Consider the following 27,184-nt stretch of genomic DNA (forward strand, 5'->3'; position numbering starts at 1 on the left):
AGCACTTCAGCCTAATGAAAAAGTTCAGGATTGATGTCTTGGAGGCCATTCCTGTCCGTTCACTTCAAATTACTCTGAATACATCATCCTGACCCACCACTGGTAGGGATTCAGGCAGAAACAGAAGCCTCCTCAGAGAAGTCAGAGACCTCCTCTAAGCAACTGAACATGAGCATTTTACACAACCTTAGCCAGTATCTGTACTCTCATCTTGTAACTTAAAATCCTTTCATTCTAACCATGCCTCAACTATATTCATAGCATGGTTGATTAGTACTTCAGCTGCATCTTATTTTCAGGCCAATAAAATTATTAGTCATTATTATTTTACACACAGTGCTTATTTAAATTTACTCACATTTACTAACTCTGCCGTGTACCATTTCTTTCTTATTGCTTCAATTCATTTTTCCCCCAAAGCATATCTTTTGTTAGTTCCCTTAGCAACAGTCTATTGGTGGCAAACCCACTGAGAATTTTTCTGAAAATATATATTCTTTCTTTGCTCTTAAACAGACTTGCTAGGTATGGAATTCTAGGTTGATCTTTCACTCTATCCTTCAAATTCTTCAATGGACTTTCACAGTTTCATTTCTCAGTATCTGTGTTCGGTATTCTCTATCCTGGTTAATTTCCTCAGACTTATTTTCCATTTCCTAATTTTTGCTGTAGCTGTCTTTAATTTGCTATTTAACCCCTCCACTGAGTCTACCCTTATTATTTTTTATTTCTAGAAGTTCAGTTTGTTCCTTTGTCATAGACTTATTCCTTTTTCAAATGTCACTATTCCTAAACTTTTTCCCTGAATGTTTAAAATGTACAATGTTCTAAAGTCCTTGGCACCTAAAGGTACTATATGTTGTGCTAGCTGACTCTCCTTCACAGTAGATCGCTTTATAATAGAGTTTGCAATATTTGAAAATGAGCTCACCTTTAGTGGGGACTGTTTTTTGTAGGGGAATTTTTGTACTCTTTCTGGGCCAGAGGAGTACTTTGAGCCCCTCTTTCACAAGGAGGCAGCCCTTCCAAAATTTTAAACTTTACAAAAGTACCAGTTCTATTCATCTTGAGTAGACCCCAGGTAGATTTTCTATACCTCAGAGGCACTAATAACCCCAACCACTGGCCTAACTTCAGTATCCAATCTGATAAATCCTAGGGATACCACAATTTGGAATTTAATTTTTGATAGCCAAGAATTTCTCTGACTTTTCTTCAAGTTGAATTCTGCATTTCAGTTTTGTTATTATTTTTCATCCTGTATGCATATTTTTCAGTGGGGATAGAAGGCTATAGTTAGCTTCTAATTTCCTTTTTGCTCTCCTTAACCACAAATTCCAAGTTGCTATTTTTGTTGATTTAAGTCACAACTTACTAAAAATCATCATATATCTTACAACCAATATTTATCTACATTCAGTACTGTTTTTCTGATTTCTCTGCTTCTTCTTTTTTTTTTTCTCTTAAATCCCATTACTCCCTTCTTGGTTCATTTATTTTCTTTCTGCAATGTATCTTTAAACAGCTCTTTTAGCAAAGGGCTTTCAAAGTCCTTATATTCTGAAAAACGTTATTATAGTATCCATGCTGTTGAAAGATAGTTTGGATAAGAATACAATTTAAAGTTCAAATTGATTTCCTCAGCCCCTTGAAGACATTCTGCTGTTATTTCTTAAAACCAGTGATTAATCTAATACATTTGGATTCTCTTTTTTTTTTTTTTTCCACTTCATGCACTATGTGGACTCTTAGTTCCCCAACTAGGGATGGAATCCAGTTCAGTTCAGTCCAGTTCAGTTCAGTTCAGTCGCTCAGTCGTGTCTGACTCTTTGCGACACCATGGACTGCAGCACGCCAGGCCTTCCTGTCCATCAGCAACTCCTGGAGTTTACTCAAACTCATGTCCATTGAGCCAGTGATGCCATCCAATCATCTCATCCTCTGTTGTCCTCATCTCCTCCCACCTTCAATCTTTCCCAGCATCAGGGTCTTTTCCAATGAGTCAGTTCTTCGCATCAGGTGCCAAGGTATTGGAGCTTCAGCTTCAGCATCAGTCCTTCCAGGCTCCCTGCATTGGAAGTGCAGAGTCTACCACTGGACTGTCAGGGAAGAACCTGGATTCTTTACATTTTCTTTTTAAATTTTCTTTCCTTCTTTATTTTTGGTTGTGTTGAGTCTTCGTTGCTGTGTGTGGTTCTTTATGTAGCTGTGGCGTGGCTTCTCTTGTTGAGGAGCATGCACTTTAAGATTTTGAGAACTTTTTTCTTAATCACACTTTTTATTAGTATTTTCTCTATATATGTCTACCTCTACATTGACTTTTTGCAATTTTGTGGGATTTGCCTTTTTTTTCCCTTTTTTCCCCCCTTTCCTTTTTTTTGTTTTTCTTATTGTTCTTTTCTTGGCATAGTTATTCTTTAATATATTTAAATCTTTCAAAATACTTCTATTTAACTCTGCATTTCTGTTGTTTTTCTTTTCCCCCCACCATGTTGGCGTGTTTTCTTTGCTTTATTCCTCAGCTGGCTCTCTGCTTTGGTCTTGTGTTCTGTTTCATGTTTCAGTTAGTGTTGTTCCTCACTGGTTGGTATTATTTCTTATTTCCTTTGTCCGCCAGGTCTCTCTCTGTGCTCCTCTTTGGATTGTTTTGGTTTTGTTTGTGTGTGTGTCTATGTTCCTTTGCTTTTGTTACTATCCACCTGCTACTGCATTTGCCATTTGTTTAGGGTTCTTTTTTTTTTCCTAGTTTTTTGTTTTTTATTTGTTAGTTTTAATCCTCTTTATTCCCTTGATAAATGGCTTGTGGGATCTTGGTTCCCTGATCATAGATCAGGCCTGAGAATCTGAGGAAGCACCGAGTCCAGGACACTAGACTGCCGGAGAACTCCTGATCCTAGGGAGTAGTAATTAGTGAGAACTCCCACGAAGGCCTCTACCTGTATCCAAGACACACCATCACCCAACTGTCAGCACCACCCAGGGCAAGACGCCTCACCCAAACAACCAGCAAGACAAGAACACAAACCCGATTACCAGCAGACAGGTTTCCCACAGACACCCTAGTACCTACCACCCCACACAATCCTGCCCATCAGAGAAGAGAAAAGCTCACCTCCTCCCACCAGAATGCAGGCACAAGTCCCTCCCAACATGAAGCCTACACAAACCACTGGACTAACATCACCACAGAGGGCAGAGACCAAGAACAAAAGGAACTAAGACCCTACAGCCTGGGGAAAGGAGACCTCAAACACAGTAAGATAAAATGGAAAGACAGAGAAATATTGTACAAATGAAGGAACAAGGTAAAAACCCACAAGACCACAAGAGAAAACAGGCAAACTACCTTTAAAAGAATTTAGAGTAATGATGGTAAAGATGGCCAAAATCTTGAAAATAAAATGGAGAAAATGCAAGAACCATTTCTAACATATTTAAGAAGGACCTAAAAGAAATAACAAACAAACAATGACAACTAATGCGATTACTGAAATTTACAATACTCTAGAAGGAATCAGTAGCAGAATAACTGAGGTAGAAGAACAGACAAGTGAACTGGAAGATACAATGGCAGAAATAACTGCTAAACAGCAGAATAAAGAAAAAAGAATGAAAAGAATTGAGGACAGTCTTAGAGACCTCTGGGACAATATTAAATGTACCAGCATTTGAAAAGAGAATCAGAAAATTTTTGAAAAGATTATAGTTGAAAACGTCCCTAAAATGGGAAAGGAAATAGTCAATCAAGTCCAAGAAATGCAGAGAGTCCTATACACAATAAACTCAAGAACCACATTGAGACACATATTAATCAAACTGACAAAAATTAAACACAAAGAAAAAAATACTGAAAGCAGCAAAGGAAAATCAACAAGTAACATACAAGTGAAACCCCATACAGTCAACAGCAGACCTTTCAACTCTGCAGGCCATAGGGAATGGCAGGATGTATTTAAAGTACTGAAAGGGAAAAAGTCTACAGCCAAGATTACTCTACCCAGCAGGGTCTCAAAATTCAAAATTGATGGAGACATCAAAAACTTTACAAAGAAAAGTTAAGAAAATTTAGCATCACCAAACAAGCTTTACAACAAATGCTAAAATGACTTCTATAGGCTGGAAACATAAGAAAAGGAAAAGACCTACAAAAACAAACCAAAAACAATTAAGAAAATGCCAACAGGAACATATATATCAATAATTACTTTAAATATAAATGGATTAAACTCTCCAATTAAAAGACAGACTGGCTGAATGGATATAAAAACAAACAAAAACATATATGCTGTCTATATACTCTTATCTCTTGATGCTGGGTTCCGGGAGAATTTCTTGCCCTGATCGTTCAGTTCAATAATCTGTTCTTTAGCTCTATCCAGTTTGCTCTGCAGCCCGTCTAGTGAGTTTGTTCAACAACTGTATTCTTCATTTTCGTTATTATTTATAGTTTCATAAGTCTATCCTTGGTCCTCTAAGGAAATTAGACTGACCTATTTTTAAAGTTTCTTTCTGACTGTTCTAACCCACAGGGTGTAAGGTCTGCTGTTTATATTTCACTGTGCTAAGCTCCCTCTGGGTTTTCATGATCATGTAAACATCTCCCATGGGACTGTTCACTTGCCATCTTAGCCAATAGTAGCCTCCTTGCTGGGGGCCTCATGTTGAATCTTTTCTGACAAAATCAGCAGAGAGCTTCAGGGTCTAAGTAGTAGTGATGACCTCAAACAGGCACTGTTAAGCAGTTCGTTTCTGCAACTTCTCCTTTACATACACCCCTTCACTTAAAAATGTTTTATGGCTTCAGGTCAGGAACATTTCTTTTCAATCTCTAAAGATAATTTATTAAACTTAATTTTTTATCATTTCTATGGGCTTGGTACAGAGGGTAAGTGGGAAAACGTGTTTGGTCAACCACCTTGAAATTGGGTTTCTTACTTCTTTAAATATAACTTCTATGCATTCTCTTTAGCCTCCTTCTGGAACTGTTATTAGATGGCACTTCTCAATCTATCCTCCATGTCTTTTTTTTTTTTTTTTCTTATTACTCTGTCCTTCCATCATGTGTTTAAGAACAATTTTCTGCTCTAGTACCCAGCTCACAAATCTTCTCTTAAGTTATAGACACTGATGATCAGCCCACTTAATGAATTTCTTATTTTGACAATCAAACTTTAAAATTCCAGAATCAATACTTTGTTATTTTTGGTAGATAAAATAGCTTGGAACTTCTCTGGTGGCCCAGTGGTTGAGGCAGGGGACACAGGTTCGATCCCTGGTCTAGAAAGATCCCACATGTTGCAGGGCAACTAAGCCTGAGAGCTGTAACAATATGCTACAGCTACTGAATCCTACACACCTAGAGCTCATGCTCCTTAACAAGAGCAGCCAGCACTCTGAGAAGCCCAAGTACCACAGCTAGGGTGCCAAGTACCCCTGCTCACCACAACTAGAAAAAGCCTGCTGCTCTAGCAACAAAGACCCAATACAGTCAAAAATAGTTAATTTTTTAAAAACTGTTCACATCTCTCCAAGAGTTCAACTACACAATTTAAAATCTAGTCCCACTTGTTCTATGAATTCTATGTCCAAAATAAACGCTTCTGTGATCTCCTTTGCATAGCTGTTTCTGGTGATTTTTAATGAAGTGCTCATCTTTGTAGTCAAGGCTCCTTGTTGAGACCAACTATCCTATCTGTGCTCATGCTTACTTGAAAGGGAGAAGCAGGACTTGTTTCCAGTGAAAGTGAAGGAAGGCACAGAAGGTACCAACCTCATGGAAAAGCTTTGTAGCTAGTCTTATGAACACAGGATCCCTGTTCTCCAAGAATTCATCAAGCACCTCTGCCTCTCCAACCCAAGGTCCTACGTACACTACATCTGCCTGAGACACCTGTATCACCGGGTTATACTACCAGAGTCACTCTGTCACTTGCTCTGAGCCTCTCTCAGCTGCTCATATCCACTATTTCCAAGCAAGAACACCCTAGATGCTACTCCTATCCTGAAGAGCAATACTATCCTGCCCTTGTTTCTCACTTATGAGACTATATCTAGGTAGAATAAAAAGTAATTAGTTCACATATGGCTTCTGAAACATGCTTATAAATTATAACCTCTTGACCCATAAAAAAGGAACCACTGCTATTTCAACTGGCTCAATAAGAGCTGAGGTTGGAGTTGTGTAAAGAAAAGGAGAACTTGGCTTGAGTAGCAAACAGTTTCTTTTTCAGGAAAAAAAAAATTATACAGATTTGTTGGCATTCAACATCAACAGACTGACATTCCTATGTGCACCGCAACAGCCAATATAGTATTTATGGTTCCATACATATCAACCCTGGGGTTGGGAGGGGTACCCTTGAAGAACCAACAATTGCTACGTTAAGCATAAATAAGTTATAACACTCTTCTGGACTCAGGAATCCCACTATTAAAATTATACCATAGAAAAACTCTCTGGGCTGCATGAGATGACCTGTACCAGAAAATCTACTAAAGCTTTGTTTGGAAAAGTTGAATGTCAGGCAATAAGAGAATAAATTAAATGTGGTATATTAACAGAACTGAATTTTATATGGCATTGAAAATAACCATATCAGTATGGAGATCATTTTATAAACAATGTAGGTGAACAAAAGAAGCGACAGGATGATGCTATTCTGATGAAGTCAATACACAGAATCTAGAAAAATGGTACTGAAGAATTTATTTACAGGGCAGCAGGGGAGAAACAGACATAGAGAATAGACTTACGGACATGGGGAGAGGGGAGGAGAGGGTGAGATGTATGGAGAGAGTAACATGGAAACTTAACAATACCATATGTAAAATAGATAGCCAACGGGAATTTGCTGTATGGCTCAGGAAACTCAAACAGGGGCTCTGTATCAATCTAGAGGGGTGGGAAGGGGCGGGAGATGGGAAGGAGGTTCAAAAGGGAGGGGATATATGTATATCTATGGCTGATTCATGTTGAGGTTTGACAGAAAACAACAAAATTCTCTAAAGCAATTATCCTTCAATAAAAAATAAAAAATATGAGAAATAGTGCCATCTGTTTTAATGGTCACACACACATGTGTAATAAAAATACAAAAATATGAACGGAAGTGTTAAGCACTAAATTCAAAGCAGAGGTTATTTCTGAGGAAGGATGAAAATGAATATATATTATGGACCTCTTTCCATATCTGAACATACAGATCTAGTTCAGTTATTTTGACTGCTACACAGAATTCCATAGCTATAGTTATATATATATATATAATCACACACACACATATATATATACCATAATAAATTTCACCATTTCATTACTGTTGGATATTTTGGTCATCTCTTTATACCTAAACCCTGATATACCTGGTGCAAGAGTCTTTGTGGGAGAATTCCTATACGGAGAATTGCTGGGTCAAGGGTTATATGCATTTAAAACTTTATCTTTCAAATGTTGCATCAGTTCACACTTGTACCAAGTCTTCTCCTCCACATTCTTGCCAAAATTGGACATTATCAATCTCTCACACTTTTTGCAAGTCAAGGAAGACAAAATGAACATTCTCATGATCAAAAGTAGTTTAAAAACTGGAATAAGTGGGAGATGCCAACTTTATAAAATTCTTTAACAAATGCTTGGGGTATACAGGCTAGCAACACACTAAGGACTTACAGGCTAACAGAATATACAGACAAGTGAACAGATAATTACAATAGCACAAGTGCCTTCTATTCTGTATGCCACAGCAGAGCAAGAAAAGACACATAAATCAACTTGGGGTTCAGGAAAAGAGGCAATGGCTGAGCTGAATCTCAGAGGCTGAACAGAAGCTGGCAAGGGAAACTGAGGAGGAAGAGGAAGAGAGGAGGCAAACGTAGCTAGAACAACAGATTCAAAGATATAAAAGTAAGAAAATATGGTAGAACAAGAATTGGAAATAGTTCAGCACTGTCACAGTGCTATCTATGAGCTACAGCTAAAAGCCCCAGCTATAGCTAAAAGTTCCAGTCCAGAGACACAACTATAGACGCTTTCAGACCATTACTCCATTAACATAAGATAAACCCCCAGTGTGTTATAAATCATCTCTGATTTGGACGCTGCTTCTAGCATATACGGAACAGACAGTTCTCTGACTCACATGCAGTAACAGACTGCATGTCAGGGTACGATGAGGAAGAACTATGACCAATACTTCAGGTTTGGGCAAACAAAGGGTCTAGTCAGCTAAGACAAAAACGGAGCAGAGCACACAAGTGTACTATGGAAAAAGTTTCACAGGCATCCAGAGTCCCGCAAAAGGGAGGGTGGAGGTTAGAGAAGGCATGAAGGTCAGAAAACCAATAGGACCCACTGTGTGCTTCTTCGTATGGCAGCACTTTCTGCAGCCTGAAGCAGAACAGGTACTAGAAATGCTTATGGAATAATTATCAGGGCAGAAAGTTCTTTGCCTGACTGAGACCGCCCACTGACACCTGGGCAGACAAAATCTCCAACAGCTGTCACAGACCATGCCATAGGTGAAGGCAGGAACAGAACCAGAAGTCAATTACCATCACACGTGATACAGATGCTCCATAGCAGAGAACCAAAGTCTATCACCACTATTAAAATATTAGCTCTGAAACGGTGTTTCCCAACATTATCTGAAGATTTAAAAATTCCTATGGTATTTATTTAAAAATAAAACAGATTCCTCTGCCTCAACCCAGACCTGCTGCTGCTGCTGCTGCTAAGTTGCTTCAGTCGTGTCCAACTCTGTGCTACCCCATAGACGGCAGCCCATCAGGCTCCCCCGTCCCTGGGATTCTCCAGGCAAGAACACTGGAGTGGGTTGCCATTTCCTTCTCCAATGCAGGAAAGTGAAAAGGGAAAGTGAAGTTGCTCAGTCGTATCCGACTCTTAGCGACCCATGGACCACAGCCTACCAGGGTCCTCCATCCATGGGATTTTCCAGGCAAGAGTATTACTAAGTTAAAACTCCCAAGGGCAGAGACCTAGTACTCTGTATATTTAAAACAAGCTGCCCAGCTGATTCTTTTCAGGCAATTTTGGGAAGTGCTGATCCAGAAGTTCTTGCCAAAATAAAGGTTAAAAAAATAAAGGTATAACTATTGGGAAATGATTATGTTACTGTTTCCCATAGGCAATATAGTTAGCTACTTAGAAGTCTAAGAAAATTGACTGGGGTTTCCCTCGTGGCTCAGCGGTAGAGAATTTGCCTGCCAATGCAAGAGACATGAGTTTGATCCCTGGTCAGGGAAGATCCCACATGCTGCAGAGTAACTAAGCCCGTGTGCTATAACTACTGAGCCAGCGCTCTAGAGCCCAGGGGCTTAAACTACTAAGCCCACATGCAGCAACTTCTGAAGCCCGCACACCCAAGAGCCTACGCTCTGCAACAAGAGAAGCTGTTGCAATGAGAAGCCCATGCACCACCACTAGAGAGCAGCCCCTGCCCATCACAGCTAGAGAAAAGCCCGGGCAGGAACGAAGACCAGCACAGCCAAAAATAAATAAGTAAAAATTTTTTAAAAAGAAAATTGACTGAAAAAATTATTAGAACCATGTGTTGACAGAAAAGCTAGTGAGACTTCAAGATAGAAATGTCTACAGGACCACTGACTACAGGAGTCTTAACCTGGACCAGAAGCCTGGGCTGGAATTCAGAACCGCAAAAATCTGTAAGTGCTGGAGGGTGGATGGGGAGAGCCATCTAAAACCCGGAACTATGTGAAAACATTCAGAGGTCGCAGCAAGAGAAGAAAAGACAGATCACTGAATCACTGTGTTGTGCAACTGAAACAAACATAATACTGTAAATCAACTATACTTCAATTTAAAAAAAAAAAAGAAAAGCAGCTCAGGAGAGACTGCTGCACAGAATATGGGTTCCTTTTCATGGTGCAACCCATGAAAATATGGGTTTACTGTAGATAATCAGTTTCATAATTGGACATTTTATAGTCATTAAGCAGAAATATAAGGTGATAAATATACAATACACACGTATAATGTGTATTTAGAGAAACAGTTCTACCAGAAATCTGTATCTACAGATCTCAGCATGTATTAGACACACTGGCAATCATCACTGATAGATCTGAGTTAATGCAGAAACAGACCAACAATTCACCCTGTTGTGTCCTACAGATTCCTCTAATTCTCTCTACACATGGAAGCAGGATACACATTCCTCAGTTCGGCTCTGGTGGCCACTTGTAAGAATCAAAAGAGATCTAACGCTGGAGAAAGGGCTGCGGGTGAGATGACTGCCAGAGGAAACCGCTCGCTTGAAGAACTGCTTGGTTTCGGTTAAGTCATACATTTCTTTGCAATGGAAAACCTCCCTGTCATTTCTGTTCTAAAAATAATCAGGCTAGTTGAAAAAAAAGACTTATTTCATAAACTACACACCAATACTTTTTTGAATAAGTGTCCATCTTTTTAAACACCTGGGTCCATTTCAAGTGTTCTGCTTTCAAACTCAGCACTTCTGCAGCTGTAAATGGGTTTAAGGATATAGTGCATCCAAATATCAGAGTAGACTGGGGCAATGTTCAGATGCTACGGAGAGCAATATGTAAAACACCCCACTGAACCCACTGAAATTGCTGATACATGCTGTCAGGATACCTCTAGCCTATTCCTTTTACCTCTTGGAGGGCCCAAGAAATTCATAATTTCAGAAGGAAGCCCTTGGTCAATGAAGCAGCCAGTGTAGCTGCCATCAAGAGAACTTCAGGTCACATCTCCCCAGATCTTCACACTACCATGAAAGGGAATAAAGCCAGGAACCCATAATAGTCTCTTATGATACTTTGCATTTCTCCATCGTCTGCTGTAACCTCTCCTTTTTCAGTTCTAATTTTGTTGATCTGATTCTTTTCTTTTTTACTTTTTTACTCTTTTTTACCTTTTACTTAAAGGTTTGTCAATTCTGTTTACCTTCTCAAAGAACCAGCTTTCAGTTTTATTAATTTTTACTATTGTTTCTTTCATTTCTTTTTCATTTATTTCCACTCTGATCTTTATCATTTCCTTCTTTCCACTAACTCTGGGGTTTTTTTGTTCTTCTTTTCCAGTTGTTTTAGGTGTAAAGTTAGGTTGTCTAGTCAGTGTCTTTCCTGTTTCTTGATGTAGGATTGAACTGCTATAAACCTGCCTCTTGGAACTGCTTTTGCTATACCATGTGACCCAGCAATTCCACTCCTAGGCATATACCCTGAGGAAACCAAAATTGAAAAAGACACATGCACCCCAATGTTCACTGTAGCACTATTTGCAATAGCTAGAACATGGAAGCAACCTAAATGTCCATCGACAGATGAATGGATAAAGTAGCTGTGGTACATATACACAGTGGAATATTACTCAGCCATAAAAGGAATGCATTTGAATCAGTTCCAATGAGGTGGATGAATCTGAGCCTATTATACAGAGTGAAATAAGTCAGAAAGAGAAAACCAAATATTGTAAACTAACGCACATATATGGAATCTAGAAAGATGGTACTGATGAAATTACCTGCAAGGCAGCAATGGAGACACAGACACAGAGAACAGACTTATGAATGGCGGGGAGGAAGCAGAGGGTGGGATGCACGGAGATTATTAACATGGAACATGCATAACCACATGTAAAATAGAGCACCAATGGGAATTTGCTGTATGACTCAGGAAACTCAAAGTGGGGCTCTGTAACAACCAACAGAGGTGGAATGGGGAGGGAGGTGGGAGGAAGGAAGGTTCAAAAGGGAAGGGACCAATATGTACCCATGACTGATCAAACTGATGTTTGGCAGAAGCCAACACAATACTGTAAAACAATTATCCTTCAATTAAAAACAAATAAATTTTTAAAAATTGCATAAGAAAAAAAAGAAAAAAAGATGGGAACCCAGAGGTCTATGTGCTCCTGGCAAGACCCTCTCCCAACAATACTCTCATCAGCAGCACCATGATCTGCCTAGGAGACGGGCTAATTTCAGTACAACTTTTATCACAGGTTACACCTGTTTCGTAAGAGACTCGAGTCCCCCACTTGGACTTTGATTTCATAAGGTTCTGCACAGCCTCACAAGACCCTGTCTCCTACTAACCGTCCACTCTCAAATCCTTCAACTCGTCTGCAAGTCTACCATCAGCAAAACCCCTTCTCTGTCTGAGGAGCCTCTCCTCTGAGTCTTACTTTCAGCTTCTTGCTCTACTAGGAAACCTGGCTTTCCCTGAAGGCTTGGCTTCCTCTGCAGCTATTCAAGTGGCAGCCGTTTTTTCTCTCACATCCTTCAAACAGCTGGATCTCCAGCGGGGGCGAGGGGGAGATGTCCTCCTAGAACCTGACAGCTATTCTCAGATTTTCTCCCCTTTTCCTTAAAACCCTACTTTTGAATTTCATGTGATCATGACGTGAGTTTCATGTCACCAAAACCCTAAATATCCCTCTCTATTGGAGTTCAATATTACTGCCATAATTCTTACTCATTTCAACATCCACAAAGTTGACCTTGCCCAAACACTACTGTGGTTGATTGAATGGTGAACCCCTCAAAAGATATGCCCAAATCCTAACCTCTGGAACCCTATATGTCAGAAGAGCAATTATTACCTTCAATGGCAAAATAGGTAACTGAGCTAAAGATCTGGGAAGGAAGCATTTATCCTGGATTATCTGGATGGGCCCTAAATGCAATTACATGTATCCTTGTAAGATAGACACACAGAGAAGAAAGAGAAGAGGAAGCGGTCATGTGACCAAGGAGGAGAGACTGGAGCGAGGCAGCTACAAGCCAAGGAAAGACAACAGCCTCAAAAGCGGAAGAGACGAAGCACGGCATGGTGGTTAATTCTGTGCGCCAAGTCATCTATGCCAAGTGTGCCAAGACATGCAAACAGTATTCTGAGTGCTCCTATAAGGGTGTTTCTGGATGAGATTAACACAGATTGGTATACTGAGTAAAGCAGATTTCTCAGACTGGTGGGCCCCATCCAATCAGTTGAAGACCTGAACGGAATAAAATGTCCGACCCTCCTTTAAGAGAGAATTCTTCTGAACTGGGACACTGGGTTTTCTGGCTTTTGGACTGGAATGGAAACATCTGTTCTTCCTGGGTCTCATGCCTGCAGGCCTTTCAGACACAGACCTACATGATCAGTTCTGGTTCTCACACCTTCAGACCCAAGTTGGAACTACAGCCTTGGCTGTCCTGGGTTCTTGGCTTTCTGCCTCTTCCCACAGATCTGGGGGCTTGTCAGCTTACACTGTTGCATGAGCCAATTCCTTACAATAAATCACTTCTTATATAAATGTAAACCCAATTGATTCTGTTTCTCTGGAGAACCCTAACACAAATGGATTCTTCCCTGGAGCCTCTAGAGGGAGTGTCGCCCTGCTCACATCTTGATTTCAAATTGTGGTGTCAACGGACAGAGAACAGACTTGTGGGTGCCAAGGAGGAGGTGAGGGAGGGATGGACTGGGAGTCTGGGGTTAGTAGATGCAAACTGTTACATATAGAAGGGATAAACAACAAGGTCCTACTGTATGGCATAGAGAACTATGGTCAATTTGTCACTGTCATTTAGTCATCAAGTCATTTCTGACTCTTGTGACCCCATGGACTGTAGCCCACCATGGACAGGGGATTTCCCAGGCAAGAATATTGGAGTGGGTGGCCATTTCCTTCTCCATTCTGCCATTTCCTTCTCAACCCAAGGATTGAACCCACATCTCCAGCACTGGCTAAGTCACCAGGGAAGCTTTAATTATAGTCAATATTCTGTGACAAATCACAGTGAAAAAGATCGTGAAAAAGAATGTATATATGTATATGTATATATAAAACAGAATCACTTTGATGTACAGTAGAACTTAACACAACATTGTAAATCAACTACACTTCAATAAAATAAACTTTAAAATAAAAGATCGTGGTGTCCAGAATTGTGACAGAATAAATTTCTGTTTTAAGCCACCATGTCTGTGGTAATTTGTTACAGCAACCTTAAGAAACCTATACACTGGTCTTCCCTGAACTCTCCTACAACGACCTGCCCTCCACTCTGCATCAGCCACCAGTTTCAAGTCTTGTTCTAGAACACTGTATTACCAATTGTCATATATCATCTAAAACCTTGAGTCAAGCATCCTACTCGCACACCAACTTCTATCTTTCTAGCTCGCTCCTTCCAGCATCCTGCCTCCAGCAACAATTCAACACCAGTGGGACCTAAACGTCACTGAACCTACCACCTTGACCCAGCCCCTCACCTTCCTCACAGTCTCATCTCTCTCTTTACCCAACTTGCACACTACGGCCCATTATTACGTCCACTTCTTTGCTGACTCTCCACCCTCTCTCACCAGCTCTCTTCCTTCATCATCTTCTGTTAAAACACCAGCTCTACCTACTCTGCTTCTCACACACTGGAGGGGGCGGAAGTAAAATGCACGACCTCACCAACTGGTCTGACTTTGAATTCATAACCACCAACCTCAAGTTAGTCATTCCAATCTCAGCTCAAATGTCACTTCTTAAGAAAAACTTTCCCTGACCAATTTTTAACAGCTTTATTGAGATACATACTTCACATATCATAACACTCACCTTTTTAAAGTCACAATTCAGTGGTTTTTAAAATATATTCAAAAGAGTTGTTAACCAAAACTAGTATCTCATTTCAGATCTTTTGTTCACCCTCAAAAGAAACTCAGTACTCTTTTTCCCCACTCCACTAACCTACCTTGTCTCTACATATTTGTCTATTGTGGACATTTCATATAAATGGAATCATTTTATGTTTGACTGCTTTCACTTACATATTTTCAAGGGTTCTTCCCTTGAAAGCATGCATCAGTACTTCATCACTTTTTGTTGCCTAGTAATATTCCATTATGTTGACATAACACATTTTGATTATCTGTTCATCAGTTGACAGACACTTGGGTCTATTTCCACTTTTTAGGTATTTTGAATGCTGTCTCTATGAACATTCATGTACAAGCTTTTGTGTGGACAGAGTATCTCCAGTTCTCAAAAGAGAATTCTCAAGTTTCACCTAGGAACGCAACTGTCAGCTCAGTGGCAACTGTTTAACATGGAGTTGTTGTTCAGTCACTAAGTCATGTCCAACTCTTTGCGACCCCATGGATTGCAGCACGCCAGGCCTCCCTGTCCATCACTATCTCCCTGAGTTTCCTCAAACTCATGTCCATTGAGTCTGTGATGCCATCCAACCATCTCATCCTCTGTCACCCACTTCCCCTCTTGCTCTCAATCTTCCCCAGCATCAGAGTCTTTTCCAATGAGTCGGCTCTTTGCATCAGGTGGCCAAAGGATTGGAGCTTCAGTATCAGTCCTTCCAATGACTATTCAGGGTTGATTTCTTTTAGGATGGACTGGTTTGCTCTCCTTGCTGTCAACAAGGAGTGTAAGCCACAGTTTCTCTGAGGAGCATGGGGCACTGGCCTAAGGGACTAGATTTTGTACCAATTTTCTTTACCTGTGTATCTCACCTCTTTCTATAACTTGCTAAAAGTGAGGATACTGTTTTATGCCTTTAAAAGATAGTCGTCCTGGGATGTCCCCTGTGGGCCAGTGATTAAGGTTCTACTCTTCCAATGCAAGCAGCATGCACATCAAGTGGTACAACCAAAAAAATAAATAATCAAGATTTTAAAAAAAGTAAATAATAGTCTTCCTGCCTAGTTTTGTACTATGTACAAAGTAGCTGTTGAACTATGACATGAAACTATTTAGAACTAAACAGGGGCATGGCCAAGAAACATACCTCCTCCTGCATGAAGACATACTATCTTTTAGAATTTTAGAGATGGGAGGCGAGGTATACTAACCACATGAAAATGAAATCTGCTTCTGACAAAAGTCAACAGTATTAATTGTTTCAAGTCTAGAACAACATAAGCTTCTCTGATTCCTTCAAGTAAATGGTTTAATATCATTACTGCCCAAACAACTACACTGGACATATGTGAGTTGCCCATTAACATTTACTCAAAATAGAAAACAAGCAATCACGTAATAGAGGTTGTTAAATCCAATACTTTGTCATTTATAGGTTTTCAAGTATAGGATAACTTTGTTCTGAGGTGGAGTCTGCCATCTGGTGGGAAGAAAGGTGAAATTTCCATATCCTCAGCTAAGTTACATAACTACCTCTACCAAGACATTCTACCAACAAACTGTACTGCGGTACAAGTGTACTCTGTACACACACACATACTCCCCATCGTGAAGTGACGACCACATGGGAATTGGTCAAGTTTCTCTTGGTAAAGTGAAGACCAGAATGCACAGAGATCAGAATGTAAGGCAGAGGGGAAGGCAAGGAGTGGGAGCAGGCTTGTTTATCTCCATCCTCCTTGCATTATCAGGAAAGGATTAAGAGTTTCAGTTTGGGAAGATGAAAAAGTCCCAGAGATGGATGGCAGTGATGGCTGCATAACAATATGAATAAACTTAACGCTGCCAAACTGCACTAATTTAGCAGAAAAACTTGATAGTCTCCTTGGCTGGGTGGAAATCCTTGTTCAGATTGTAAGGCTTTATCCTCTGGGTGGCAGACTGTATTTTCCAAACATAACTGCAGTGATTCCCTCCTGCCACCCACGCTCCCTGTGATAAATTTTATCACCACCTCACCATCATCAGAGATGAAGTCCCTTCTCTAGCCTATTCTTCTGTGACCAACAGAATATGGTGGAGTATTATGATATAACTTCACTGCCAGGTCAGACAAGGCCTTGTGGCTTTCCCCAGCGCGCCAGGCACGCTGGTACTCCAGTTGCTTCCTGCGGGGATGTTCTCTCTTAAAACACAGAATCCACACCATGAAAAGCAGAAGCCACATTCAGAGGCCCACACAGAGATGGCTCCTGTCAATCATCACAGCCTTATGATCTCAACGAGGATTTAAGTGGTTAACTCAGTCACAGAGACTATCATAGTTTCTATTAAATTATACTTTTAAAAGAAAAACTTTATTCAAATAACTACTCATCATATTCAGTAGAATTTTTATTACCATATTTAAATGATTCAGATTTGGAGGAAGTATTCTAGATGTAGTATTGTAGGTTTTTGTGTTTTTTTAATCACTGTTAAATGATCTTTAGCCCAAACCTTCCCCATCTCTGCTGTTGCTGCTAGGTTGCTTCAGTCATGTCCAACTCTGTGCAACCCCACAGATGGCAGCCCACCAGGCTCCCCCGTACCTGAGATTCTCCAGGCAAGAATACTGGAGTGGGTTGCCATTTCCTTCTCCAATGCATGAAAGTGCAAAGTGAAAGTGAAGTCAACTCAGTCGGGTCTGACTCTTAACGACCCCATGGACTGCAGCCCACCAGGCTCCTCTGTCTATGGGATTTTCTAGGCAAGAGTACTGGAGTGGGCTGCCATTGCCTCAGCTGATGGCAATTCCATCCTTATAACTGTTTAGGACAAAATCTTAGTATTTCCTTGGACTCCTTTCCTCTCACAAGCCACATTCAACCCATCAGCCAGATTTATAAAACATATCTTAATTCCATTCTTTTTATCTGCTACTAACTCTTTTTATCTCTACTGCTAATATCCTATCATGTCTTGTTTAATTACCGCAATTACCTCTCCAAAATGGCCTGCTTCTACCTTTTCCTTCCACTGTTCACTTTTTACATGGCATCCAGACTGATCATTTAAAAATATAAATCAATGCAAGCTATTTTTCTACTCAAAACTCTAAAGATTCCTTCTTTCACTCATAGTAAAAGTCAAAGTCCTCACGATGGCCACCAAGGCCCTTGTTACCTCTTTGACCTCCTCTCCTACAGCTCTCCCCTTGCTCTGTCCACTCTGGGTTTTTTTTGTTCCCTGAATTCAGGCACAGTCTTGCTCCACAGCATGACACTGAAAACTCCTGCTCTGACCAGATGTCTGCAGGCAAACTTCTAAGACCGCTCAAATCTCATTATGTCAACAAGGCCTCTAAGACTCTTCCACTCCTACCCTTCATTCCTTTTCCTGATTTCTTGCTCATGTGAGAGTGTAAAGTGGCAGACGGGTTCTGATCCAGGCATTCAGGTACCCAGCTTCCTTTCATCTAAGGACTCTGCCTCTGGGAACTAACAGAGATCCTTTCATTTGGGCAAACGTACAGAGGGAGTGGGAAGCGTGAAGACAGAGAGACTGGAGAAGACACAATTGCTGTAAACTACCTTGCCTCTGTGGTCATGTATGGATGTGAGAGTTGGACTATAAAGAAAGTGAGCACAGAAGAATTGATGCTTTTGAACTGTGGTGTTGGAGAAGACTCTTGAGAGTCCCTTGGATTACAAGGAGATCCAACCAGTTCATCCTAAAGGAGATCAGTCCTGGTGTTCATTGGAAGGACTGATGTTGAAGCTGAAACTCCAAAATTTTGGCCACCTGATGCGAAGAGCTGACTCATTGGAGAAGACCCTGACGCTGGGAAAGATTGAGAGCAGGAGGAGAAGGGAACGACAGAGAATGAGATGGTTGGATAGCATCACCGACTCAATGGACATGGATTTAGGCGGACTCCAGGAGTTGGTGATAGACAGGGAGGCCTGGCATGCTGCGGTTCACGGGGTCGCAAAGAGTCGAACACAACTGAGCGACTGAACGGAACTGAACCTTGACCCTAATACAGATCACTTCCAAACAAATTCCATTGGTAAGAACTAGTCCCATGGCCCATCTGGCTACAAGGAGGATGGGTTATATAATCTAGTTATATACCCAGGAGACATCACTTTGCCAACAAAGATCCATCTAGTCAAAGCTATGGTTTTTCCAGTTGTCATTCATGTATGGATGTGAGAGTTGAACTATAACAAAAGCTGAATGCAGAAGAATTAATGCTTTTGAACTGTGGCGCTGGAGAAGACTTTTGGAGAGTCCCTTAGACTGCACAGAGATCCAGTCAGTCAATCCTAAAGGAGATCAGTCCTGAATATTTATTGGAAGGACTTATGCTGAAGCTGAAACTCCAATCCTTTGGCCACCTGATGTGAAGAGTGACTCATTGGAAAAGACCCTGATGCTGGGAAAGATTCAAGGCAGGAGGAGAAGGGGACGACAGAGGATGCATCACCGACTCAATGGACATGGATTTGGGTGGACTCCAGGAGTTGGTGATGGACAGGGAGGCCTGGCGTGCTGCAGTGCATGGGGTTGCAAAGAGTCAGACACAACTGAGTGACTGAACTGAACTGATCCAGGAAGAAAAGGAGAGCATGGATACTGGTAAGTAATTGTCATCTTTCTTCTGCTACACAGAGAATACACTCAAACCTCCCCCACTACCCAAAAGCAAACCTGAAGTCCCATTCAGTCAGGGCATTCAACTACAAGCGCAGGACCTCTGACTCTTGCACACTCTTCTTCATCATGTGCAGTCCCTGAGGCTGCACCCTATGAACTGAACAAGTGTGTTATCTGCACCCACCCTCCCTAGTCCCAACAGACAACAGCAGGGCAAGAGCAGAAGGTTCTTCTTCATCCAATATCCTCCTTGGTGCAAGTGGGCTCTGGCATGCCCTCCCAAGGGGCTGTAAAACCTTCACAACCCACCTCTTTCCAGAGCAAATTCTGGGTCCTTAAATAGTTTTACATTTACAGCTCAAATAGGCTCATGGTTCCATTGCCAATATAATTCCCTCAAAAATTTAGCAGGCCTTTGATCTATTTGTTTCTAGTCAGTTCCATGTGCCAGAAACCACACACTAAGTTCTTCCCCAGACACAATTCTCAATCCTGATTTATGCGTTTCCCTCCCTGACTCTTGCTTTCAACTAACAGCAGCCACCTGGAGGCCAGATGAAACAATAGGTCAGCGGTTCCCGACTCTGGCTGCAAAACAGAATCACTTGGGGGAACTTTCAAAAACGGCCTGTGTCCAGGTTCTGTGTATCCTGGAGCCAGTAAATCAGAAGCTATGCAGGTGGGAGCAAGATAATTCTGTGAGAGCAGCAGTTCTGATGGACTCTGACCCTTCATCTGAGCTTGGCCACAGGACTGGGTCACTTGTTTTCAACTGAGAATGTTTACTAGGTCTTTGATGCTCGAAGCCTCTCTCAACTCTTATCTCCTGCTCTCTAAAACAGTCTGCTTTTCCTTTCTCTGCCCCAACTTTCTCTACTTCCTTTCGTTTTTTTGCTTGAAAACTAACCAATTCTTCCCTTACCTCCTCTCTTTCACGTAATACCTTAACAATAAGTCAACACACACTGTGACCTTTTCCAATGTTTAACCAAGAGTTAACCTGGCATGAGGTAGGTTTCCCAAGTTATCATGGATGACAAATTTACGAAACTGGTCACCTCTGCGGAACCTGGGTTTCTGTCCTTCCCATGCCCAATGTCAGTGTCCTCATCAGTGTGCTACCTGACTGCTAAGTCAGTGAAACAAATTTAAAGGTTTTGCTTTAATAGAACTCCACTTCTAGTATCAACCACTGTTGCAAAAACTAAAACCTCAGTGGCTTAATACAAGCTTTCTTTCTTGCTCCCCTGAGAGCAGAATCCTCCCAGGATTCTTCCCACCCATTGTTCAAAGAGCCAGTTTCCTTTCATTTTATAATTGTTACCTCTCTGAGTCCTTAAGAAGTTTTATAGTTTCACCCTCTCTGGATCCTAAAGAAATTCTCTCCATTAAGCTGATAAAGAAAATAGAAAAGGCACCCAGCTATTAACTGCCTTGTTCTGGAAAGACATGTATCACTCTAATCATATTCCCCTCGTAAGAGTTATTCACATGGTCCTTTTAGATACAGAGGGGCTGAAAAATGTAGTCTAGATGTGTGCCCAGCAAAAACAGGAAAACAGTGATGTTGGCAAGCCCTAGTGGTCTCTTTAACACCCCTTAAAATTTAAGCTCCACCAGAGTACGAAGAGGAGAGTGAAAAAGCTGGCTTCAAATCCAACATTCAAAAAACGAAGATCATGGCAGAAGATCCGGTCCCATCACTTCATGGCAAATAGATGGGGAAACAGTGGAAACAGTAACAGACTTTATGTTTTTGGGCTCTAAAATCACTGCAGATGGTGACTGCAGCCATGAAGTTAAAAGATGCTTGCTCCTTGGAAGAAAAGTTATGACCAACCTAGACAGCATATTAAAAAGCAGAGACATGACTTTGCCGACAAAGGTTCGTCTAGTCAAAGCTATGGTTTTTCCAGTAGTCATGTATGGATGTGAGAGTTGGACTATAAAGAAAGCTGAGCACCGAAGAATTGATGCTTTTGAACTGTGGTGTTGGAGACTCTTGAGAGTCCCTTGGACAGCAAAAAGAACAAACCAGTCAACCCTAAAGGAAATCAGTCCTGAATATTCATTGGAAGGACTGATGCTGAAGCTGAAATTCTAATACTTTGGCCACCTAGTGCAAAGAACTGACTCATTTGAAAAGACCCTGATATTAGGAAAGATTGAAGCAGGAAGAGAAGGTGGAGACAGAGGATGAGATGGTTGGATGGCATCACCGACTCAATGGACATGAGTTTGAGCAAGCTCTGGGAGTCAGTGATGGACAGGAAAGCCTGGCATGCTGTAGTCCTTGGGGGTCACAAAAAGTCGGACACGACTCAGCAACTGAACTGAACTGAGGGTAGGAGTCTTCGTCCGGTTTGTTCATAGATAGATCTCATAAGCCTTTTACACTGCCTGGAACATAGCAGATGCTCAAAAAATATCTTTTGAATAAATAATAAGTGGACAGAATGAATCACAAGTATGGTACCATATGGCTTCTTTTCTATAAGAAAGGTAAAAGAATGGATTGATGACTAAAAGAATAATGAAGTATACTGCATAGTTACTTACATAAAACATTAAACAGAACATTTGGAAAAATAAAAATTTCAAGCACCAACGATATACATATCAAATCTATAATGGAATTCATGCACACTAAATTCATCTGTTATAAACATACAGAGAAATGTTCATTCAAAATATTAATACAAATATAGTGGACAAACTTCAAAAAAGTTACCACTAAACTGACTATATATTTTTTCTTAGGTGGAAACTTCTTTACCCAATTAGCCTCAAAATTCACCAATATCTTCCTCAAAGAACAAGAACACTGCACACAGAGCCCTAATCTTAAAAACAAGTTACACACACACACTGCTAAAAGATCCTCCCAGGATGCATTGACCATCGTAATGCACATACTCATCAAAATTCAGAACTGATACATTTATGACACCAGCATCAAAATTATGTTTGCTGATAACACTTGATGTTCTTGAAGTCTTAAGTCACCACCACAAAAATGAATGAATAAACTAGAAAAAAATAACAAAACTGAAATTTTTTTAAAATGGGTATAATACTTACTTCACAAGAGTGTTGTGAGGATCAAATAGAAATTTTAAAATTCACATGTGATTTCTGTACTTTAGGTATGCTATAGATCAACAGGGTATGAAAAACTGCTTTGTAAATCATAAAGCAATATTCAGTCACTGATGTTTAAGCAAATGTAAAATTCCCATTTCTACAAGGGTTATAAATTAGCTAAATGAGCAAGCTTAAACCAAGGTGAAAAAGAAGATCCTTATCCTCCTAGCCCTGACATCTAGAAGGAGAATTTTCAGTAGATACACTCAGAGAATCCAATCATTCTGAGATAGCAAAGAGCTATCTCAGTCTAAAGAGTGAGACTCTAAACAGGAAGCAGCCAAAAAATACTAAAAAGTCAATTAACAGCGTGGGATACTTAAACTTGAAGAAAAAGTAACAATTTTTAAATCTATAAATTCTTCCTAGCCAATGAAAGAGAATAAACTATTGGGGTTTTTTTCCCCCTTTGCCCTTTAAAAAAATTTAAAATAATGTCTCTTCAACCAAAAAAAAAACTGGAATTTACAATACAACAAGACTCAGGACAGGAGGTTCAGTTTAACAACATTTTATGGTTTAATTGTAACTGAAAAGCCATCTAATAAAAAAATGATCTCTAACACATTATCAAAGATGTAGGAAATGAAGTACACACTTGATTAAAGTTTGCTCTTGGATTTTAACTAATCCCTTATTTGCTTTTTTCTTGGTTGAGTTTTAAGAAGGTTAACTAAAAGAAAAGACCTGCTCCCAGCCGCCAATAATGAAGCTTTTAAAGTTTAGTACGATGCCCAGGCTAAAGAACCTAGATCCACAATTATACTTATGACCCTAAATATTTTTCTACCTTTTAGCAAACCAACCAACCAATCGACAAACAAGAACTAGAGGAAAAAGTTTTAAAACAAGACTATAGCAACTGCTAGGAAATAAAAATATGGCGTTTTTAAAAACTCTGGAAATAAACTGGAAGGAGGGAAGAAAAAAAGTGACTGATGCTAAACTTGTTACATGATTTATAAACACTACACAGAAAAATTAAAAACACTGACCTCCACCTAAATACTGTTATTTAGAAGACTACTTTTGAAAGTAGACATCAATGTGGCAACTGTAAAATACAGCATTTCCCCAATTGTCAAGAGGCAAAAATCTAACTTCATCTTATGCAGCTTTCTTTGCAACATTTAAATCCTATAAGCATGAATAAAATTTGCCTGCAAAAGAGAAATTTAAATCTTCCTCATAACACAGCTAGCTTCTTGTAGGAACTTATGTTAATGAGATAATTCAGAATGTGCACAAAGATTTCATCAAAAGCATGTGCACTGCAGCACTGACCCTAAATGCTCAAGAAAAGCACAAAATACACTCTGGAACATCTTTAATACGTACGACACATGTAAAAACAAAGCTCAGTTTTGTGAAAGCAAATGTCTTGTCAAGGGAAGATGCTCTGATATTTTATTTAATGTGAATACAAAGTTGCAAAATGTTAAAAACAAACAACAACAACTCTGCTTGTCAAATCAAGTGACGACGCACAACATATCTGCAAACCCCATCATGAAAGTCAGGGTTAATATTTTACGACGCCACATCCTCATTTGATAGGCATCTATCAGGAAAGAAGCCCTTAGTGCTGTTACCGATGAAACAGATAAGCACTGGGGACATAGACTGAGACACAGAGCAGTTACCCAAGAGGAATGCTCCTTCATCTGGTGCTGGTTGCTGTGAGGGCCACTGGCATGGCCTCGCCAAAAGCAGTTTTGGCAGAGCTGGTAGTTGTGGCACTGCTGGCACCGGTACCGGAAACCCATCATGCTCTCGCAGCGGCAATAGGAGCACTCCACAGGGTGGAAGACTTGAGGGCGGGGAGGAGAGGGCCAGAGAGAGAGAGAAGTCACTGTCATTTGGAGAAGAAGGCCAGTGCAGTGGAAGACCAAAATAAAAGCCAAGGTGGAGACACGACTAGCACTGAAGAACTGCAACTGTCTTCTATTTAGTTCATCTAACCAGCCAGTCCATCCTAAATCAGTCCTGGGTGTTCCCTGGAAGGACTGATGTTGAAGCTGAAACTCTAATATTTTGGCCACCTGATGCGGAGAGCTGACTCATTGGAAAAGACCCTGATGCTGGGGAAGATTGAAGGCAGGAGGAGAAGGGGACAACAGAGGATGATATGGCTGGATGGCATCACTGACTCAATGGACATGAGTTTGGGTAAACTCCGGGAGTTGATGATGGACAGGGAGGCCTGGTGTGCTGCGGTTCATGGGGTGGCAAAGAGTTGGACAGGGCTGAGTTACTGAACTGAACTGAACCAGCCATTTACTGAAATAAAAAGACAATACCAAAAGGTCCCATTGAGAATCAATTACAATTCACCTTAGAAACCAATTTCCTTCTTTAAAACATCATTCATGTCTCAAAGTTTGCATACATGTATAAGTAAGGAGGAGAGACACCTTCACTCCAAATTTCTCTTCCAATCCTATCTCTTTTAAAGAGATGTATATTGTTGGCTGTGGACACGTCTCCTTCACTAACATAAAATCTGTGAGGGTCAGGACGACATGCTATATGTCTCTATTACCTGCAAAGTGGTATTTCACACAGTCCCTTGGACTGATGGTCTTGAAATGTTTGCTGAATTAAATACTATTACATACTGGGGAGCAAATGGGAACTGGTGAAAAAAAAAAAAGTAAGGCAAGCCACATCAAAATACTAGTTTTAATAGATAGCCAATGGGAATTTGCTGTATGACTCAGAGAACTCAAACCGGGGCTCTGTAACAACCTAGAGGGGTGGGGATGGGGAGGTAGCTGGGAGGGAGGCTCTTCAGGGAGGGGACATATGTACACCTATGGCTGATTCATGTTGAGGTTTGGCCGAAACCAACACAATTCTGTAAAGCAATCGTCCTTCAATTAAAAAAAAATTTTTTCTTAATTTTTTAAAAAAGTACTAGTTTTAGGTAAGAGCTCTAAGTACTAACATAAAATAAATTACTCTAATCTAACCAAGGAAGGGGCAGTGATTTGGAGGAAGGGAAACTCAGTGACCTGCCACTCTTTTCTCCACCTCACACAGCATCTTACCTGGTGGAAAACCACCAGCTGGCAGTTAGGATTTATAATGGTTACTGGGGCCTGAAAGTCCAGTTCATTGAGTGGAAAGTGGGCAATAAATGCACAACTGTGTATCACAGATTGTTATTTATACTTTTAAATGTTGAAAGCAACATTGTTCCCTTTGCCAATTCAGTTCTGAACACAAGAAGTCTAAGTCAAAGGAAAGAGGGGTGTAATAGCCAAATCATCATTTGAATAGCTCTTTATGGCCCTACGGATACAAAGGCAATCTTATTTCAATTATAAGGACTTCTAGTCCTGCTTCTAACAATGTAGGTTAACTAGAGAATCAAGACTCAAAACAAACAAGGACAAAACCTGAGCACTTGGTGAAAAAAATAATGCAACAAGATCACTAAAGAATAACAGAAAGAGTAAAATCTGGAATGAGAAATTGAAAGTTTAAACTTCCTCTAAGAAATTTAAATTTTTGTCACCAAGATATTTCTAAAGAGTAATCAAAGTGTTAATCACATAAGAATGTAATCAATAATGTAATCAATGTGACTACGTAGAAAGTCACAACAAAATGTTCACATGGATAATGATAATACATCTCAACAAATGAGATTCCCTCTACTTGGCAGAGTAGGCCTAAAATGATTTTATGAAAATGAGCTGGATATGAAACTACTAAAACATTTAGGACTATAAAAGTATTGCTCCCCCAAGGAAGCAATATTGTTATAATTTAATAGCACAAATCTCTTTCCAAAAATATTGTTTAAAATTTAACTGTTTTAGTCTACTCAAGAAATTTCAGAACTTTTGGAAAATAATCTTGCATCTAAGGACTTGTGAACTAAAGTCATAATTGGGCAAAAGGCTGAGAAATTAAAAAAAAAAAAAAGATATGAAAAGGAGCCAGAAGATATAAGAGTATGGTTGTGTTCTCTCATTCTTATAAAATGAAGACGAGGACTCTAATTTTTAGTGCCTGTCACCTTTCACTCTTTCTCTTCTGTGGAATAAGGAGAGACAGGCAAGAGCCATGAGCGAAGGGAAGGTCCAGGGAAAACCAGGGCCTTTCCTTTAATGAACTGAAACAACCTAAACAAGGAGATAAGCTGATAACAATACTAGAAAAACCTAAGAAGTTACTCAGAGGTAAATACCATTTCAGTTCCAAGTGAAACAAAGATTCCCAGCTAGCATTAGCAGTAAAGAACCCGCCTCCCAAAGCAGGAGATGCCAGAGACACAGGTTTGATCCCTGGGTCAGGAAGAAACCCATTCCAGTATTCTTGCCTGGAGAATTCCATGGACAGTGGAGCCTGGCAGGCTACACAGTCCATGGGGTCACAAGAACTGGACACCACTAAAGCGACTTGGCATGCATGCACTTAGGGAGAATACTGAGAGAAATGCAGTAGTAAAGGAAAAAACCGTACTGGTGAAACCAAGTACCAAATTCTATCTTAGCTACTTTCCTTTAAACTATTCCAAAACAATTATAATTTTAATGGTGGATATTTAATACATTCAATTTTTTGGAGCTAAGCTTTTTATACACTACAGGGGGAAAAAAGGAAGTCATGGCTAAGTTGGGTGGGATCAAGCAGAAAACAATCATCTGGAATTTAGGGGGAAAAGCCTAGAGTTTGAAACACAAAGTTTTCTGACCTGATATTACTACATTGGTATCCTAAGTAATAAGTCCTCTTTCCTCTTTTTTTTTT

At 40.2% G+C, this 27,184-nt stretch overlaps 1 protein-coding gene across 17 annotated transcripts in view; it reads right to left on the minus strand.

The window, feature by feature from the left end:
* The window catches only part of DTNB (dystrobrevin beta), a 241,823-nt gene that overhangs the window by 127,245 nt on the left and 87,394 nt on the right, over positions 1–27,184 (minus strand). For all 17 annotated transcript variants that reach the window (XM_027966577.2, XM_027966572.2, XM_027966578.2 and 14 more), the window contains exon 8: positions 24,067–24,233. In XM_027966577.2, coding sequence (XP_027822378.1) covers positions 24,067–24,233 — 167 coding nt within the window. The remainder of the gene's footprint in view (positions 1–24,066; positions 24,234–27,184) is intronic.

The sequence above is a fragment of the Ovis aries genome, chromosome 3, assembly GCF_016772045.2.
Source record: "Ovis aries strain OAR_USU_Benz2616 breed Rambouillet chromosome 3, ARS-UI_Ramb_v3.0, whole genome shotgun sequence".
Taxonomy (NCBI): domain Eukaryota; kingdom Metazoa; phylum Chordata; class Mammalia; order Artiodactyla; family Bovidae; genus Ovis; species Ovis aries.